The sequence below is a fragment of the Protopterus annectens genome, chromosome 12.part0 (assembly GCF_019279795.1).
Source record: "Protopterus annectens isolate FY-2018-M chromosome 12.part0, PAN1.0, whole genome shotgun sequence".
In the NCBI taxonomy this organism is placed as follows: Eukaryota; Metazoa; Chordata; order Ceratodontiformes; family Protopteridae; genus Protopterus; species Protopterus annectens.
In genome coordinates, this window is record NC_056746.1 from 126,369,900 (window position 1) to 126,391,441 (window position 21,542).

The window sequence follows — 21,542 nt, forward strand, 5'->3', positions numbered from 1 at the left end:
GTGTACTGCCACCTATGTGGTAATTCATGGGTACATGGTTATTCCAAAAGGGAATAACTATACATTTCTTGGCATTAATCTTGAGCCCATGGTTCTGGCACCAAGCATCTGTTTCTGTAAGGCCCTTTTGTAGAATATCCACATCATTTGGGGATTCAATAATGGCTCCCAGTTTGCAGTCATCTGCAAACTTTGTTAGACAGAGTCACTTAGTATTGGCCTGTACTTCAGAGAAGTAGATGACAAACAAAAGTGGCCCGAGGACTGAACCCTGAGGGACTCCACTTGTCACTTGTCTGGAGCTGGATTTGGAGTTGGTTACTTTTACAGTCTGAGTTCTGTCAGTAAGCCAGTTGGCAACCCATCAAATGACATAGGGATTTATGCCCAGCTTAGTAAGTTTTTCTATGATTCCAGAGTGGGGGATGGTGTCAAACACCTTGGTGAGGTCCAGATAGGTTGTGTAGACCGCCTTCCCTTGTCCACAGTGCTGGAAACTGATTCAAAGAAGTCAATCAGGTTCAAGAGACAAGATCGGCCCTTCATGAACCCAAACTGGGTGGGGTCCAGTGTTTGAAGGTTGCCAATGTCTTTGTTTATAAGTTCCATGATAATGGGTTCCATGCCCTTGCAGATCAGGCTAGTCAGACTGATGGGGCGGTAGTTCCTGGGATCCAAGGTGGATCCCCCCTTGTGGAGTAGGATAACTGTAGCTGTGCGCCACTCAGTGGGCACAAAGCCTGAGGTGAGGGTATGATTAAACATGACACTTAGGTGAGGTGTCAGTTCATGTAGTACACAGCCAGGGATGTCATCTGGTCCCATGGATGCTGTATTCTTAGCTTTGGAGAGTGCGGCTTCTACCTGTGTGGCCACGATTACCAGAATTTGGCAATCTTTTGGTACTGAGCTGGGGCCTTTAGGGGGTGAGAGGGGGGTGAAGTTGGCACTAAATCGATCTGCCAGGATATTGGCAAAATCCTTGGGATCAGTATATTTAATGCCATTCTGTTGTAGAGCATATCTGAGCATAGCCATTTAGATTCTTGACATAACTATAAAATGCATTGTGGTTGTCTTTGGAATCTTTGGCAATTGTATTTTCGTAACTAGCTTTGGAGGATTTTATGAGGGATCTCAGCTTCTTACTGAGGCTGGTAAGGGATTTTTTTGCATCTGGGATTTTCCTGTTTTTTGCAACAGTTTCTTTCTTTCGTTGTATAGTTTATGACAGGGGACCACTAGATTGACTTCCTTTTTTTGGAGGACAGCATCGTGGTTCTATTTGGGATGGCACGATTCATGCACGAGTGGATGTGCTCATACAGTGCCTTAGCGTAGGATTCAGCAGTCAAACTTTCAGCTCCCGTCTGCATGGGTGTCATGAAGTTTGTCACTTCTGACTTGAGTAGCATGAAGTTGGCTTTGGAGAAGTTTTTTTACAGAGGTTTCCTTACTGGGGGGTGGGGGTGGGAGGTGGATGTCAAGGGTGATTTGGTTATGATCAGACCTCACCAATGAAGGGGTGACCACTGGTGTGGAGCATCTATCTCCCATATTGGTAATGACCAGGTCTAGGATATTGAAGCCCTTGGTGGAACTATGGATTAGTTGATCCAGGGCATTGGAATGTATGAATTCCAAGAACCATTGGGAAAAGCTGTTGGTACCCAAGTAGCTTTCCCAGTTAATGGCAGGGTAGTTGATATCACCCAGTATTAGGGTGCTTGCTTGTATCTTAATATTTTCCAGTATGTTTAGAAAGGTGTAGTGAGAATCTTGGGGCATGGTGGGGGATCTGTAGCAAGCTACAATTTAGATTGCAGTCTTACCCATTGTTAGTTGCACCTGGAGAATTTCCGATGCATTGTGTTGGGCAACAAGCACGGAGGTGTGAATATCCTTGGTGAATATGGACACTCCTCCACCTTTCGATTTTCGGTCTTGGTTTGGTGGCCGAAAAGTGTGGTAAGAGTTGTAGTCTGGTATTGCAGGGGTGCTCTCTGGACCCTTGAACCAGGTCTCAGTTACTGCACAGATATCAATGTTCTCCATTTTTAGGAGTGTCTCGAGAGAGTGCATTTTGATATTTAGATTTCTAGCATTGAGTAGTATTACCTTCAGATTTTGCATGCTTGTATCTGTTACAATGGTGGTTTTGTCCTTTGAACCTTGCCCAAAAAAGGCACTTATAGGAGTGGCAAGAGCTGTAGCCAATAACCTGAATCCCAGGGGCGGCAGGTGCAGACCATCTTTGGCAAAACATCATGGTCTGTCGATCATGTCATCCCAGGCAGACAGATACTGAATCACCTTTGAATGACACCAGAAGCTTAGCCAATTGTTGAAGTCAGTCATTTTGTCCTTATACTGTGGTATCATTTTGGGCGAAGGCAGGATGCTACTCAGAGCTAGGGTCATACCTGACTGGGCCACGTGATCCAAGAGTTCTTCCCTGTCTCTTTTCATGTAGTTCAGGGAGGTATGTCTCAAGTCATTCACTCCAACATGGACAATGTCAGAGTCGTGTTTGTACTTATCATGGAGTGACTTGAGTGCATGCGTTATGTGGCAGATCCTGGCACCCGACAGGCAGCTGACTGTAATTTTCTCCTTGTTCAGCCTGGTGAGTGGGACATCAGTGTGTCTGACTATAGAGTCACCTATGACTAAAGTGTTGGGTACGTTGTCTTGCCTTAGGGGCTGTTGTTGGGTGGCACACTGGTGTTGTGAGCTATGTGTCACTTTGGTTGTGACTGGTGTTTGTTTGCGTTTCAACTTCAGAGGTCCTTGCTGCTTGAGCAGGTTGATGTTAAAGGCCTCCGCATATGTGGGTTTAGTGTTGCTATGTGTGGGTGTTGATGGTGTAGGTTTTGAAGGGCTATGTGTTGCTTGAGGTGTAGTGTAGGTGTTAACCTTCTCCTCTTGACTGTCTAGCACAATCTTGGCTGGAGAGAGTTTTGCTTTCAGTTTGGCTATGTAAGTGCATCTTTCGCAGGTTGTAGTGCTGGGTGGTAGGAGGTGAGGGTTGTCTACGTACATGAGGCAGTTGCTGCATTACCCCAGTATTCCCAGATTCACCAGGTAGACAGGAGAAATCACCAGAAGCTGACCCTTGGACATGCCTGTTTAGGTACTTTTTTGTAAAGTACAAGAGCTGTTTTCCCTTACCTTTGCAAGATACTTTGCAATTATAGGTTGTTTAGTGCCTACGATTAATTGCTCCTTATTAACAAGGAGAGTTGAGTGCTTGTATCAGTTTAAGGCTTCCTTAAACTTTCCAGCAGGTTCTAGAGCAAGTGCTAGTCACAGGGGTCCAGGTTTTAGCGTTACTACTGAGAAACCAGCTAGTTGTATGGGAAAATTTGAAAAGCAGACTTTCTGGCACCTGGAATAGTTTAACCGTAGCTCCGTGGTGCTGCACGATGTGAAAAATGCACAAACATGTGCATTTTTAAGCCAGAAAGTTGAAAGGGATAGAAATCAGCCCAAAAGGTTAAAATTACAATTTCAGAGCTGGAAACCACTCCTCTAGTGTTAGACAGGCAGTACAATGTTTACCTCTCCCACTGGTAAGCAGTAGGACTTCCCTCTACCATAAGGTCTGGATAGTTCTGAGCACAGACAATAAAGTCCTGAAACCAACAAAGCCTGGGATCTGGACTATACTAGCTAGGAAAGGCAGGAAACAAGCAAACTAGATAGTTTTTTTTATTTTTATTTTTTGTTAAAACAGGCTAAACAATGCAATAATACACTATATAAACACAGAAACGGCTAAAACACTTGAGTGTGTAGCCCTAAACAGTAGATACAATTAAAACTCTGCAAAATTAGCAATTTAAAACTTTTTAAATGAAGCAAGGCAAGTGCACAACTGAAAAGTGATTTAAGAGGCAGTAATACAGTAGAATAAGTAGCTAGTCTACATATACAGAGAAGTCTATATATACAGAAAAGCAGCTAAAACACACTAAAACAATTCAGATGCAGTGCAACCTAGAGCACTTGGGTTGTAGCAATATTAAGGCATATACAGTTTTAATAAATGCACTAAAATATACTCTATATTTCCAAAACGTTTGAGAAGCACAGCCAGAACACAAGGATATTCAGATATTTTTTTTAAGAAAGGGAGAAAGGAGGAACAGAAGGAAGAAAAAAATACAGTGGGTTGGCCTTCTCAGATGTTCTCTATGTATTAGGTAGAATGAGCTAATGACACTAAACTGGGAGGAGTGTCCAAGATCATATTTAGAGTAGGGGCGGGCAACTGCAAGGCCAGCAGGTATAAGGACAAGATGCCAATAGGAATGGAGGGTGGGAGAAGAAAACACTACAGAAATGTTTATCACAACTGAGCCAATGCTATGAAATACAGTACAAGTATGCAGTATACAATAAAATTGCTATAAATATCTAGAATAAGCAATAACTAATACAAATAAGCAAAAAACAGGCTGCTTATTGCTCTATATCACAAATCAGCTGCTTCTACTCCTCAGATAGCTCAGTGTGTAATGGCTGAAACACTCAAGTTAACTTCTTAACAGAAAGTTGAAACCTGAAACAACTTTAGAAAAAGCTCAAAAGAACCAGTGAGGTGCTTTCTCCAAGCCATAGCCCTGGCAACCCAACTAGACAATGACCATAAACACTAAACTCTCACTGAAGTGGGAGATGGTCTTTACTAACTAAGATGGCCTGGACAATGAGCTCAGCAAACAGCCTCTAACAAACTAGGCTCACAACACAATCAGGAATATGAAGAATATTACAGTTACTACCTAAACTATTTTAGGCAGAATACACTGCAGAAATTTTTGTCACAAACACAATTAGGAATATGGACAATATTACATCTACAACCTAAACTATTTTAGGCAGAAAACCTTACAGAAATGTTTATCACAAGTGAGCCAATAGCTATGAAATACAGTAAAAGTATGCAGTATACAATAACATTGCTATAAATATCTAGAATAAGAAATAACTAATACAAATAAGCAAAAATAACAGGCTACTTACTGCTATATATCACAGATCAGCTGCTCCTCCTCCTCAGATAGCTCTGTGTGTAATTTGATTTGAAAACACTGTTATGTCATTTATTTTAGTAAATATTTAACTTCATTTTGTATTTAAGGATAACTATTTTAAGAAAGTGAATTTTCACTCTTGGCTTGAGCCTTTTGGAGACAGAGACTATTTAGGTACAGCTGTCATGACATATTATATTACAGTTGCCTTATTTTTTAGGGTGCACAGTAATTTGTACCCTGGTGTCACAAACTAATTTGCCTGACTGCAGTTTGTTACCACAAAAACAGGTAATGAAAGGATTACTGTGTGTATGTTTGTGTGTGTGTGTGTGTGTGTGTGTGTGTGTGTGTGTGTGTGTGTGTGTGTGTGTGTGTGTGTGTGTGTGTGTGTGTGTGTGTGTGTGTGTGTGTGTGTGTGTGTGTATGTGTGTGTGTATGTGTATGTGTGTGTGTGTGTGTGTGTGTGTGTGTGTGTGTGTGTGTGTGTGTGTGTGTGTATATGTATATATATATATATATATATATATATATATATATATATATATATATATTATATACATACACACACACGCACACACACATATTGGGGGGGGGGGGTTGCCAAGATGTACTTAACTCTTGGTAAGATAACATTATAATGCACTTGGCTGAGATTGTGGTAGGTCAGTCCTTTGGAAGCTGGTTATTAAAACCTTGTAGTTTAACTGTATAATGAGGTGCCTATTTGGTTGTGGTTGGTGCAGTCCATACCCTAAGGAGGCAGTGTTCTTGGGGACTATGTTCGGCCATTGAATAGGCTAACCACTGAATGGCTGAACATCGAACAATAATCATTAAAAGTTAATTTAGCAAACTTTCATTGACAGAGTAAGTAACTACTTGTCCAACACTTTCCTGTCTCACACACAAAGTGTTTCAAATCCACCAAGGAGAGGGGCTTCGCCCAACACCCCCCCCCCTTACTATATATGCCAACTCCCAGACCGCTCTACAGTGTGAATGGAATGAAAGTTTGCTGAGTGAACTTTGGATGCTTATTGTTCAGTAGTCAGCCCATTCGATGGCCGACAACAGACCTGTGCTCTCGTGCTATTTAGTCTTAAGGATAATCACTTCATGTAATATTATATAATAATAAAAATAACTGCCATCATCATCATTTGGGACGACAGTACAGATGGAAGAAGGACTGTAGCCTCCATCCTTGACATCTACACCATGACAAAGGAGTGTAGACATTTAGGTGCCCTCCTGGTGTACAAGACTTAACCTGAAACTGAGTCAGCAGTAGTGCAGTTTGTTTCCCATCTTTTGCACAAATCAAACATTCATTTAAGACTTTGGTTGGGCTGGATGAAATTTTTGAAATTTCAAAGTTACATAAACGTTTTCAAAGAATGTGTCCCTGTAGAAATTCCAAGGAACGCAATTGTGATCTTTAGAAGAGAACAACTACATGTGGGGGAATATATACTAAGTTGCAATATCTCAAGGCTATTTCTCAAACTTTGACGTACAATGACCCCATAGTTAGTATACATCAGTAAAAGTGGTGTGTGAGGTGCACAGATTCCACACTTGGGAAATACAGAGGGGTGAAATCCATCTGAAAAAAAATGTGTTAATGGTATAAAAACAAGTTTTAAAGCATACATTTTTGTGTTTGAAGTACAATTCATTTTCTGGACTTTCTGAAATCACAGTTCCAAGTCTCATACATGTGAAAAGGATTCTAAAAAAAACCTACTTAACTCAGGTCTCTGATTAGTCATCATTGTTCAGTCATGTGATGCATAAATTAGTCAGTAAGTGTACAGGGTCTCAGACAGTGTTTAGCAGGGGACATGTAATCCTGCATTCAGATGTTTATAATTGATTTACTCACTTTCTGCTGTAAAGAATGGACACCTGTTGTACTGATACATAAAGAACACACTTACAGCATGTAGCAAGGAATTCTCCATGAACCACAGTCATCAACCCTAAGGCAGGTGACAGCTAAATATTCAGGTTAGTAAACAAAGACAGGTCTGACATTTTGCTATTACCTACTAACCTGTTATGCTGAAAAAAGAAAACAACTGCCACTGTTCCTTTTATGTTGACTGCATGTGGCACTCCCTGTCAGTCTGTCTGCGTTTTTCCCTTTTTCTTTAATTTAATATGCGCACACACACACACACACACACACACACACACACACACACACACACACACACACACACACACACACACACACACACACACACACACGCACACACACAACAATGCACATAGACTTCAATCAATATTTTCAGCATGAAAATATCCTGCATCAACTGCACGTGCTGCTAAAACTGACAGCTACATTTGCCTTTTGCCCTCTGAATGTATCTTTCTTTTATGTTTTATACTTCTTTGATACTAACCAGCAAGTCCTGCTAGGCAGACTAAAAGGTTTTTACGAGTGTCGTGAAAGATCTTATCTAGTTAAGTAAATATGCAAGGGAGAAACAAAGTACATATCGTGAGTGAGGAACTAAATCCTTTTCTCCAAGATTTACTTCATTTACATTTTTCCCACAGTCAGTATAGTATAATGCCAGGCAAATCTAAATATCCAAATTAAACAAGCAGCAATACATCACACCAATAAGTCAGTAGATATAGTACATTAAACATCTGTATACCACGTTCCTTGTAGAAATAACTAACAACTAAATTAAGTTGCTTATGTACCCTCTTAGTCGAGTGAGTCTGTGTCTGTGTATACGTGTGTGGACACGTTTGTGTATATTTGTGTTTAAATATGTATATCATGCAGCTTTTTTGACCACTGACATTAATAGATTGGCAGTCTATTTATTATATACCTAAAAGTTCATAGGTTGGTACTAGGCTATCTGCTCTAGGGCCTATACAAGCCTAGCCATAACAATTCCTTGGCTATTTCTTCCCACAATATTTACTTCCCTGGTCCCCGGTCTAGCGGGTGACTGACGTGATCCCCGGGATGAATTTCCTAGTATAATATAACAATAATTTCATACTGTAGCTTTTGCTCACATATTGCTATTTTTCCAGTCACATATTTGTCTGCCCTCTATCAATCTGAAAGATAAAACAAACACTTGTTTGAACAGTTATAACCACTGCAATATGTGTTTTTATTGTTTTTATGTCAATAATGCAAAGGTTGTAATGTAGGTGCTTATATAGTACTGTTATAGTGCAAACATAAACAATATAGCAATAACCCACACCTGGGTGTGGGTAATGCTGGATTTACCCATGGTTGGTGTGGTTTTGTCATGAGGGTGAAGCCTGAGTGGCCAAACAAAGACAACCATGGGTAAATCCAGCATTACCCATACCCAGAAGTGGGTTAATGCTATTATACTTTTCTTAAATAATGGCATTGTATAATGCCTCCTTGCTGCCCTTCCGCAGCTGTCTAGTATTCTGCGGCAGTTCTGATGTACTGTGTATGCCCATGCTTATGCAGTACATCAGAGCTGTGGGCGTAAGCAATGGAGAAAGCAAGATCTCCGTTGCTTTTTACAAACTGTCTCGCTATTTTAAAGGACTTTAACATAGCGAGACAGCTTTAAAAAAGCAACGGAGAATCTCAGTTGATTTATTTAAAGCTATCTCGCTATGTTAAACCCATTTAACATAGCAAGACAACTTTAAAAAAATGCAACGGAGAAAGCAAGATCTCCATTGCTTTTTAGAAAGTGTCTCACTATGTTAAAGGATTTTAACATAGTGAGACAGCTTTAAAAAAGCAATGGGGAAAGGAAGATCTCTGTTACTTTTTTTAAAGCTGTCTCGCTATGTAAACTCGTTTAGCTACGTGCACAGGCTGTGCATCTTTTTATGTGGGAAAAACTAGTAGACAACTCAGAGAGTGGGTTAGGGAGCATGTCTGTCACATGAATAAGTGTTCAGAACATAATGCACTTGCCAAGCATTCATATACCCTAGGGGGTGACCATAGTTTTAGGTTTCATGTGATACAACTTGTTCATCCCAGTGCTAGGGGAGGGGATTTTGATAATTTTGTTTTGGAATGTGAGCTTAGATGGATTATTCGCCTGAGGGCGGATAAACCACCAGGACTGAATGATAAAATTCAAATAAAACCTATTCTGAAGAAAAGAACAATCAAAAAAGCACGTAGTCATCAGTAAGACTGGAGTATATTTTGGTATAAGACATGAACACTATATTGTATAGTATTTTACTGATGTATTATTCATTTATTTATCTATTACTATTATATTATAACATCAATTTATTCATAATAGTGTATTTTTGTATTAGTATTATTTATGTTATTAGTCTGTTAGATAATATATGCTATAAATAGATTCAGCTATAAACATCATTTACTAGCATTTTTATAAATACCATTTATAAGCATTTTTACAAGTATTTGTTAAAAAGGGATGATATGTTCTTAAATAGATTTAATGTTACTTAATTAGCATTAATTGTTTTATTGCTTGACCTATGAGAAGGTTTTTAGCTCTATAAAATGTATGAGCAAAGGGATGTGTTTATGAGTTTGAAAAAGCCTACGGGTGAAAGCGCTAACTCTGTTCATTAAATTCTATTTTATGTCTCAAGACTGTCGCTTCATTTGCCTCAACGGATTTCTGTTATAGTACGTATATTTGCTGTCTACTGCTGTTATAAAAGACTGGTTCTGTTGGAGCTGCTGATATCATAAGTATAGACAGTTTGTTTTGAGTGGTTTGAAGTTGCAGCACTGCCATTCGTTGTGTTCCATTTATGCAATTGACTGTTTCCATATACTTTCGCTTTATCTGTTGCATTGGAACCAGTATCTGTTTGTTGATCGTACTTTTGCTGTTTATTTAAATAAATAAAATATCTTGACTGCTGTCACACTGGATGTTTTTCCTCTTCCTCCAACATATAGCAACCTTGGGAGTTATTGATAATTCATAGTTTGTGCAAGACAGACACAGCCCCCAGCATGGACTGTGTAGAAACCTCTATACTAAGCCTTCCGACTCCCTCACTGGAAAGTGATTTATTTTTCTTTAGCTTTCTTTGTTCATCAATTGCTGTTTTAATTACTTTGATGCAAACATACAATCTGATATACCACTACCAGATACAGGCCTTTTTATCTGAACAATATTCCATGTTCTACATAGAACGGTCATACACTGACCACAAAGATGGCTACTATCAACCCCACATATTGAGTAAACAATTTGTGAAACTACAGTCCATTCCAAACTATATAACACAAATCAAACCACCCCAATTTGCTGATTATCTGTTACCTGGCAACAGCTCAGAATGTCAGCCAACACCTTCATTCCCAACTGTTACCTGGCAACAGCTCAGAATGCCAGCCAACACCTTCATTCCCAAGCAAACACTTGCCCTTGCGCACAAGAATGGCATGCATAATTCAATTATAACTGTATTCAAAAATACCCAAAAGCAGATTAAATTTAAGTTGGACAATGTTTTTTTTTATAACAGGACTTTCCACAGACTGCACTCATTCAAATACTATCTAAAAGGAAAATGTTCTATGTTTTTACATCATATAACTACATTTCCACAAGTACATGATATAATGAATCGTAGCATTGAAGTGTCTGATTCTGCTTTTAATAACATGGCCCAGCACATGTGGTTCATAATCACCTCTCATTATGAACATGATTTGCATACTATTGGGTCTCCATGGTGATATATGCCTTCCACAGTATGGTGTGTATTGCCAGTAAAAAATACAATGCATGGCACGTAGCAGTAGTATTACAAGAAAAAGGGGGTAGATACTGAGGATGTGCCTGGAGGTTCTTCAGGACTCCCCGCCCCACACAAAGTCATTTTGAAGCTAAAAAGCACACACTGCCGTGGATTGCCTTAACATTACACGATGTCTGTGCTAAACCTTCTTTTACAGAACAACTTGTAGGAGTCCCTTACACTAATATGCACTATAAAACATTGTGATGTGTCATTCAAACTCTTATAGCACAAATACTACAGCAAAGCATAATCAACATAAAGGACTGACATGAATTCATGCTATGAAAATGGCATTTACAATTCCTACTATTTCAGTATACAATGACTTTTTATATATATATATATATATATATATATATATATATATATATATATATATATATATATATATATATATATACATACAAATGCAAAGTAAACCAGAGTCCAAGGAAGCAGTTTACATTTTGTGAAAGGTGTTACAGACTGTACCCTCAACATCCTAAGTATGCACGCATGCACACGCACGCACACACACACACACACACACACACACACACACGCACACGCACACACACACACGCACGCACACACACACACACACACACACACACACACACACACACACACACACACACGCACACACACACTCTCACATCTGCTTTACAGCATGCTGGTCTCTGCTATGTACTTAGTGACAATTTTAATACTGACTGAAAAGTCGTGGTAGCTAACAACATTGTCAGGAAGAGAAATTTAAGTATTCTGCAGTTAATGGCTTCTTGATTTATAAATCACCAGTTGCATTATGTTGCATTATGTAACAGACATCATTAATTAGTTATTATAAAGGAAAGTAAGCCATAATGTTGAAAACACTGGTATTCTTGCATTGGTCAATCAACCAATTACTCAGATATTTTTTCTAATAATCAAAGCATATTAATTACTTTGCAAAATATGAAGATACAGCATTACTACTATTACAAACCGAAATGACATTTATGAGAATTATACTGTATAAAAAAAAATAAAAGGTGATTTAAAAAAAAATGAACAGCTTCAGAAAGTAATCTCATAGACAGTCTCACACAATTTGTCCATTTACAGAAAGTGCAATTAAATCTACACAAAATAAAAGAAATGGCTCACTGCAAGGCCAAGATAAGCATTTTGAGAGTTGAACTCCCAGTGTATCAAGCATTAACCAGCTCAGTTGACAGCAAATAAGTACTTTCTGCAGTTCTCCCTTCATTTACCTCCTTCCACCTTCACAAATACAATACTCGTTTTTGAACACTTTTATAATGAAAAATATTTCCTCCACATAGCTTACTTATTCGTACAATGAATTTGTTTGTTGGTTAAAAGATACTGTAATGAGTCTTGGAACATTTTATATACTTCTAAGGTGGTAGGTGCTACATAATTCTCAAGGCTGAAACCAAATAGTCTTAAGAAAACATTAAAAGAAAATGAAAGAAAATGTTATTCACATTTATTCACCATGAAAATGCAACCTGAAAAAAATAATTTGTTTTCCTTAACTGCAACGACTGGCTGTTGTTGCTGAAAGGGTGGCCTTAGTCAGACTAGTACTCAGAGTAAGAAATGCCAGTACCAGAGTGCAGTACTGCTGCCCGATTTGTATGACAGCTAGCAATAAGACTTCTCAACAGGAAATATTAGGTTTGTTATGCATATATCTATGAAAAAGTTTTTTTTCAACATTCTGAAATCTCCACTGATATAGCTTTGGATGAAAGAAATGTACCCTAATAATACTGTTGTTAAGATTACTGATTTTTAGATTTTGTAGACAGGCATAACACTTTGGCTGAATGCCACAATGTTGTTGTTGTGTCTTTCGGTTTATCCTGGTTAGGGGTCGCCACAGCAGAACTCCAGTCCGCTAATGTTTGTAGTGGATTTTTACGTGCCGAGTTACCAGCCCTGATGCACAACCTTCAACGAAGGCACACCCATTCACGCATGCCTCCACACAGAAGACGCTCTAGCTGAGAATTGAATGGGACAACATCTTGCTGTGAGGCGACAACGAATGCCACAATAATTGTTCATAAAGTACTTCAAACCAACTATCTTAGTATAGCTCCAATTTAATCTGAACAATGCAAACATCTTGGAAGCCAGGAAGTTCTCAGCTGGGGTAAAAACTGAAAGATCTTGTAGAACTACTCTCAGTTTCATAAAGATTTACAAGGGACAGTCCCTATGCTGCTGTGGAAAGAGGCCTATGTAGCTCCATTGCAGTTCTGTAGCAGAAGTGGATGAATGGGAAACTGTCCTTACTGTTAACGTGAGGGGGTCCTGACTGCTAGAAAAAAGTTGACAGCTTATAACCTGTCACTAATCATCATAGGTGCGCTCCATTAATAGACTGTAATCTGCTGATCTCTATGCCCTACAGTTATTTTAACTTACTTTTCAAAAAGGAACACAAAGATTGCTATCCAGTTTTCAAGCTATATGTTAAGTGATTGTAATCACCCGGGGACAGCTTGTAAATTATCAAACTGTTCTTTAAAAAGGTCTGACAGCTTACAAGTTGCTACTATGCAATCATATTTGTGTTTATGTTGAGACAAGAGAGTGTTCTCCAAATGGGTATGCTTCCCAAGATCCCATATTCCTTTGCTATAACACTATTCTGCTGCAAAAAAAAGAGATATTTTACCTGATATACTAGCTACATTTTTGGAAGACATTATATGAAAACAGAACTATACCATGTCTGATCAATGCAACCTAACAAAAGGTGTCCCTCAAGACTTTTCATTAGGTCCCCCTATTTTTTTCCATTTAGAAAAATCAGATTTCCTTCTAGATTGATGGTAGTTGTATCAGCGATTTTATTTAGCTACTGGAAAACTATTCCAACAGAGATTGGTAAAGAATAGCATTCTTAACAGTCGTGTACCTTTGGTCTGAATGTAAACAAGATGACTTGAAGTTATGAATGGTTGCATTATGTAACATATATGTTATATTTATAAGTCTGCATGCTGTCTTACTGGTGATATATATATATATATATATATATATATATATATATATATATATATATATATATATTGTTCGTGTGTATATATACATGTGTTCATGTGTATAACAAAATTAAGTTTTTACAAAGTTTAAAAAATAAATTAATGCATACATGACACGAACATATGTTCTGCAGTATCAGAATAAATTGTCTGAATCATGGAAATGTTGTTTCTAATGTTGCATGCTTTCCTATTGATTACTTTCAGTCTGGCAAACATTTGGGGTCACTAACCGAGATACTTCACATGGAAACATACCTCATACACCAGTTTAGCAATAAGTACAAATACACACTAGAAACACAGTCTTTAAGGGCTGAAACAAAGGGCCCAGTTCTAAAAGACTTGTTATAAGTTACTTGTTGTGCTGTAAGCCTGCTTTATAGATATATGCCTTAAACTGGAGTGAGTCCCTTACACTGAGAGCAAGTTTGTTTTGGAATCTGGTCCAAAATCCTTACTGAATGTAAGGAACCTTTCCTCAGCAGAATATAATCTGTCCCCAACTGTGCCACTCTTCAGACAAATTCTGTCTATGAGGTAGTGGTCTGTTTCTTTTTTTCTTTTCCTTTTTAATGTAACTGATCAAAACAGGAAAATGTTTTCCTTTCTTGATCAGTTTAGTCAGTCATTGAAATAGACTGCTGATGAAAAACAAGGTGACTTAGTTTTATCAGATGAAATGTGTCTCAGCAATTTGTGTGCATTATGTATAGCAACACACGTGGGCAGCCACGGTGGTGCAGCGGTTAGCGTTGTTGCCTCACAGCTAGAAGTTCTCCGGTTCAATCCTCAGCTGGGGTGCCTTCTGTGCTGAGTCTGCATGTCCTCCCTGTGGTCGCGTGGGTTTCCTCCTGGTGCTCCCGTTTCCTCCCACATCCCAAAGACATGCTGTAGGAGGATTGGACACTCTAAATTGGCCATAAGTGTGAGTGCGTGCATATGTGTGCCTTCCGTGGAAGGTTGGGTGCTGGGCTGGCAACTCGACAATGTAAAACTCTACTGCCAATCATGAGCAGACAGGTGATCCGCTGTGGCGACCCCTAACCAGGAAAAGCCAAAAGAAGAAGATGTATAGCAACACACATGTGTGTGTGTGTGTGTGTGTGTGTGTGTGTATATATATATATATATATATATATATATATATATATATATATATATATATATATATATATATGGCTGCAGCAGCTTTGGCAAAGAATAATTTCATTTTTTAGTGAAAACATCTGTGGTACAACTGATAGAATTAAGCTCTAGTCAAGTTGCTAAACATTGTAATTCTCTCTTCTCAGCAAAACAGGCACATTTTACTTATTCTTTCAAGCATAAACATCCTTGATAGTCTGATATCTGCTTTCCCTAAGCAGTATTTAATCAAGCAATAAGCAGTAAAACATTCCAGTGTCTTGCTCTGAAAATTTCATAAGAATATCTTGTAGCAGTATGGGCATACATTTTTATTTGATATCAGCAGGTCAGAATTGCCTTTTGAAATTTACAAACTACAGAATTTGCTAGCTGAAAAGAAAAATATCGCTTTCGGTGATCTGAGGCCTAAAAAGAGTGAGTCTTTCTCTACAATTATTTTTATTGTCTGAGGCATAAAATGAGAGAAAATTTGATTTTTTTTTTCATTAAAATTCAAATATTCAGATTTTCCTTTGCATTTGAAGGAATCCATTCTAAGAAAGTCTTGCAGATAATTATGGCTTTAGCACTCCTTTGAAAATTTCTGGAAAAAATGCTGAACTGCTTTGGAAATAAAGCCATGTATATATAAACTGGAAGAATAGTGAATGGACAGTATTCTGGATACTGGCCTTCTAATAGCGAATGGACAGCATTCTGGGTACTGGCCTTCTAAAAGTGAATGGACAGCATTCTGGGTACTGACCTAATAGTCAATGGACAGCATTCTAGGTACTGACCTTGTAATAGTGAATGGACAGCATTTTGGGTACTGACCTTCTAATAGTGAATGGACAGCATTCTGGGTACTGACCACGTAATAGTGAATAGACAGCATTCTGGGTACTGACCTTCTAATAGTGAATGGACAGTATTCTGGATACTGGCCTTCTAATAGCGAATGGACAGCATTCTAGGTACTGACCTTGTAATAGTGAATGGACAGCATTCTGGGTACTGACCTTCTAAAGATTCCTAACAGTTATGCAGCTAATGTTTAAAAACATTCATGATGGAATACAATGCCAAATGCAGGCCCCCCTCACCGCAAATGACCATCAGCTGTCACCATCTATTCTCCTTATTAACAGGGTCTGCTGGATTGGCCTTAGCCTCCCGTGGGTGAAACCCCATCCAGGTCAAGGGACAGTGAGGAGATAAAAAACACTGATGTAGTATAATATGAGTCTATATTATGTCGCAGAAATGCAATTCCGGCAAACACCTGACCATCGACACCAAATCAGCAAAATAATTTGCTGAATGTAATAACGGCAAGGAAATACTTGCTGCAGCATAATGTACCAACATCGACATGAAATCGAACTCACCAAAGTGGGGGGCTCCACCCCCTAACTATATATACCAACTCTGAGATTGCACTACAGTGAAGAAAAAGGACAATGTTCTGTTGTTGGCCAACTACGTCTTTGCCCTTATTACATTCAGTAAATTATTTTACTGATTTAGTATTGATGGATAGGTGTTCACCAGAAATGCATTTTGGTAATATAGACTCGTGGTACAGTTGCCATGGGATATTCCCTAATGCACTCCCTATGAATGACAGCCTTACAAGCTGCTCAATTACTGCGTATGGGACATGCGTGTGAGGTTCAGCACCTGCCTAGCCTTGCAACCAAGTGGTATACACCTTGGAGCACAAAGTTCACATTGCTCTTAATGCTCTGTTACAACAAGCTTTGGGCAGCTTCCCTCCCCTCAGGGATGGGTGAGCTGACATTGGCCACTGACTCTTATCCTTCCACTGTCGAGTACCAACAATGCATATGCTGTCAGTTGAACACAGGTTATCTGGGGCATTGTAAGCACTTTATACTTCAGTGGCACTGGGCCAGGCTATGCCTGCATTAGTCTCTAGAGACAATCCAATGTTATAAAAAAATTCTAACGTTTTCACTTTCCAAATTTTGCTTCAAAAATCAAAGAACTTGTATTGCAAGATACTGACAATGATAGTATCTTAGTACACAGTGTTTTATTACCTAATATGTTATTTTTACATTTCCATTTCACTGTACTCAAATACAATTCAGACTTTAAACCGCTGTGCATGTCAGCCTCTACAGATACTTGCATTCTTCTTATCTGTTGCACATCATGGCAATAATGAGTCTTTATTGACTATGTCAGGACAATCCGCAAGCCGTCTACTTGCTCTCAGTCTTTAATGCAATGATAATGTTCATTAATAGTTCAAAATGTAATCAAAAATGTCCATTGAAAGTATGGAACAATGTCATCTACTGTAATTATTTACATCACTATCACTATACATGTCAGTGTTCACTTTTTGGCACATGGCCCAGGTCATGGCTGAAAAGGATCCTTCGACTAGTTCACTTACATGGTTAACAAATAGATAAGTACACAGATAAATAGAAATATGGACACACAGACACATCTGTCTGGATGTAGGACAGCTGTCCTAGAAGCTGTTTTCTGTACCTTGGATATTACTAATGCCTACACCTGAAATATTCACTTCATTTTATTAGCATGAACTCGTTAAGTAGATGCTGTAGATGTGCAAAAACTAGTTATATGCTTGTTGTATGACACTATGGTTCCATTAGAAAGTAGATGAGAATTATAAAGTTATCAGTGTTTAGGAATAACTTTTGCAAGTACTTATTTACAGCATACTCCAACATACCTTGTCAACGTGGATGTAGTAAAAGTGATCCTTGTGGTAAATAGCTTTAAACATGCGCTGTAGTTGACGGGAAGCTCTACCATGCACCACTAAGACAAAAACAATTCTGACTGGGTTCTCTGGAATGTTCTCCAGTGAGTCTTCATCCCACTGAATATTAATGTTAGCTTTGCCTGTTAAAAATGAAAAAGAGCTAATTTTAATCACATTTATTTGTAACTTATGACAAAATGAAGATCAGCATCAGTCTCTGTAGTTTAATTTCCCCTCCAAACCCACTTCTCAGGAGAAGTAAAATAAAAATCGTTTAAACACACAGTTTGTGGATAGGAATGCTGTAAATGTATTCAAAGCCACAGTGCTAATAAAGCAGAAATGTACCTCTCTGAAGAAGAAAGAAACATTTCTGAATGACAATGTGAATTTAGACCATTTCCTATTGTCATACTACCCTTTTACATCAAATTAGCAAATGCTATGTTGAACTAAATAGTACGATGTTTATAAAAGCATATTCATATCATAAAACCAGCAAACCTTCAATTTACATTCAATAATCAGTGATAAATTATGACAATAATTTCAACTGACATTGCATACTACCCCATATGATAACTTGCTCCTCATTATGATATTACAGAGTGTCATAAAAAAGCCTTCATATCCTAGCCATCTGTGAGGTTCAGGGATAAATAAAGCCCTGACTATGACTCAGAAGACCAGAGTATGTTTAGTAGCTAAAGCAGTGGAAGAACCAAGACAGTAGGGGTGGGGGTGGGACTCAATGATTTACACTGTCTTGGTAATCCTGGGGGGGGGGGTGCATTTGGTGCTCTTGGTCAGATGATTTGCTGTGCAGATGGTATCCTCCATGCCACCAAGGATTGCTGATAGACCTGTGATATATGAGATAACTGAATGTGTGTGTGTGTGTGTGTGTGTGTGTGTGTGTGTGTGTGTGTGTGTGTGTGTGTGTGTGTGTGTGTGTGTGTGTGTGTGTGTGTGTGCGTGTTTGGGAGTATACATATACCAGGGTGAGGGTGTGGATGCTCTTATGGTGATACAGGTGCCCATATAAGCCAAGAGAGGTGGGATTAGGGACAGAAAATAAACACCCCACATGGCTATCTGTTTGAAGGCCACAGGAATGGGGAAGTTCAGTGACTTGATGCTCACCAGACACAGGGGTCAGAAAAATGCCCTAGTAAAAAAATCTCCCATATATATGTAGTATTCATTCTACAAAATGAAACCTGTTAACATTCCCTAAATGAATATCTCACAATGGGTCTCTCTCTCTTTTTCTCTCTACATACACACACACACACCATGTGTATATGTTTGTATGTGGGCATGGAAAGTTAAATTAACAGTTTTTACTCCTGAGGTGCGCACGACTTTTTATAAAGCGAGTTGTGTGTATGTGTGTGTGTGTGTGTGTGTGTGTGTATGTGTGTAACGTTGATATTACTACCATGTTGTCATACCACTGCAGGACAGTGCATTTCTGTGGGTCCTTTCTTGAATATGTCACTGTACACATGGTACTGTGTTCTACATACACTTGCAGGACACACTCACACCAGTGTTATGCATCCTTGCAACAAACTGACCACCTTAGCATCAGCATGACATGCAGCCAGCCTGCTGCCACATTAAAGGCACCTTGTCTGTATACATGTGACACACACACAATAAGCTGTCAAGGTGCAGTTTGTACTGTGCTGTTCCTTGTGCTATACCCTTGCTTCTATGGACCACTGAGCTCATACTCACAGGAATATGACTCTGCTCATAATTCATCTGTACTGTGGTCAAGGGTCAACATGCTGTGCACCCAGCATCTGTATGCATAGCATAGGGCATCTGTGAATCCAGCCCACTATAGGGCATTTGTGAATCCAGCCCACTATATTTTATTCTAGTAAATATATTTTAACTTACATTGTATAGTAGATAAAAGATACAGGTACGCAATCACAAGTCATGTAAAATAATACCTTTTTGAAGTGTTTATATATATATATATATATATATATATATATATATATATATATATATATATATTATTTATTTATTTATTTATATATATATATATATATATATATATATATATATATATATATATATATATATATATATATATATATATATATATATATATATATATCCAAAACCAAATATTTTTTATACTATGGAACATGTTTTGTGCCAGTTCACTGTGGAATTTAATATCCTTGCTGATTTTCATTAAGTGTGTAAATCAAGTATGAACATGCAGCACTCGTTCATTCATTTATTCATATTCCAGTTCCCTCTGGGAGCCGCAGCTTATCCCAGCATGAAACAAGCTTAAGGCAAGCAACCAGCTCTTGATGGAACACAAGTTCAGTGGGGGATACATACACACACACACACACACACACACACACACACACACACACACACACACACACACACACACACTTGTGGGCAATTTAGAGGACCACTAGACAGAGAATGATGCTAGGGTTTTACCTAAATTTACATGTGCACATTAGAGCTATTGGTAGCTTGATGCAAGGAACAGGAGAATGCAAGAAAGCAGATATACTAATAACATGCAGCAACTTCACAGCATCCAAGCATCTACACTCAAGAATTTTAGGGCTCTAATGGTAGGTACTGTGAAATCCAAGAACAGCTATCATGCACTGTACAAATGTGGGGCTGAGCAATGGTAATAAGTCCGAAAATATGGCATACAAAGAATGTCAGTCCCCAGCAGTGATGACTCATAAATAAAACTGTGTAAGCTGTTGTTGCATGCAGTACTGCTGGCGCATTCTCAGTCTCTTGGGGAACATAAATCGCATTAGAATTTATTTTTCTCTAAACGTACAAGCTGAATCATTAGCTTCTTTGCAGTTGTCATGCTCCTTGAAAATATTCTAGATTTACTTAGTTTTATTCTGGAAGGAGTTTCATTTAACTAAGGTTTGTTGTACTTAAACTCACAGCATGCATGGCAGTTTCTACAGCAATTGGATTTTCCCCTTCATTTCTGGAAACAAATCTCATGGTGGAGAGGTGCAGAACAGTCACCAAAGATGTTGTCAGAGAGTGACACACTACCAAAAGGTCCAAGAAGCTGCATACAAAATTTCTCCAGAAAGAACCTCCTAGTAAGACACAGAAATATGTGTACAAAGATCTTTACAAGCTTCCTCTTATTTCCAAGAGACCATAGAAAATATGTAACTTTCTCAAGAGAAGTTAAAATGTGTGGGCACAGTGGTTCAAAAATGTATAACACCTCATAACTCTTCAATAATTCAGTCAGTCCCCAAAAAGCTAGATTCTTCTAAGTATGAACACGTTTTATTGTTCTTAAAATTCAGTAAACTGTAAGTGACACCTAGTTTTCAAAGGACTACAAAACTCTTAACATAGACACACTTTTTATATCAAACCACCTGAAAAATATTAGATTGTTTAACTATAGACATATGGAGGGAAAAGTTCATGTCAAACAACTAGACAATACCCTGTCTCTAAAATTCTTAACAGGACTAAACATGATCATCTCAGACAATAATGAACTTAACAGTACCCTATATCCAAATGTCAATCTGCACTCAAAGCATCGCAGTTTCAGATCACCCTAGCCAACCTAAGTAGCATTAACATGAAATGGTCACTTCTGGAATTTTGAGTAACTGCACAATCCTATTGTACTGAGAATCACTGAATCATGGACCAACACTGCACATTGTTTCTTACACAGAAACTATACCACATTCTAACAGACCAGGACACAGA

The 21,542-nt window shown here is 38.4% G+C and overlaps 1 protein-coding gene across 1 annotated transcript in view; it reads right to left on the bottom strand.

Moving 5' to 3' along the window:
- The window catches only part of XYLT1 (xylosyltransferase 1), a 1,579,383-nt gene that overhangs the window by 722,589 nt on the left and 835,252 nt on the right, over positions 1 to 21,542 (bottom strand). The window contains exon 3 of the mRNA XM_044089152.1: positions 17,742 to 17,914. Within this exon, the coding sequence (XP_043945087.1) occupies positions 17,742 to 17,914 (173 nt within the window). The remainder of the gene's footprint in view (positions 1 to 17,741; positions 17,915 to 21,542) is intronic.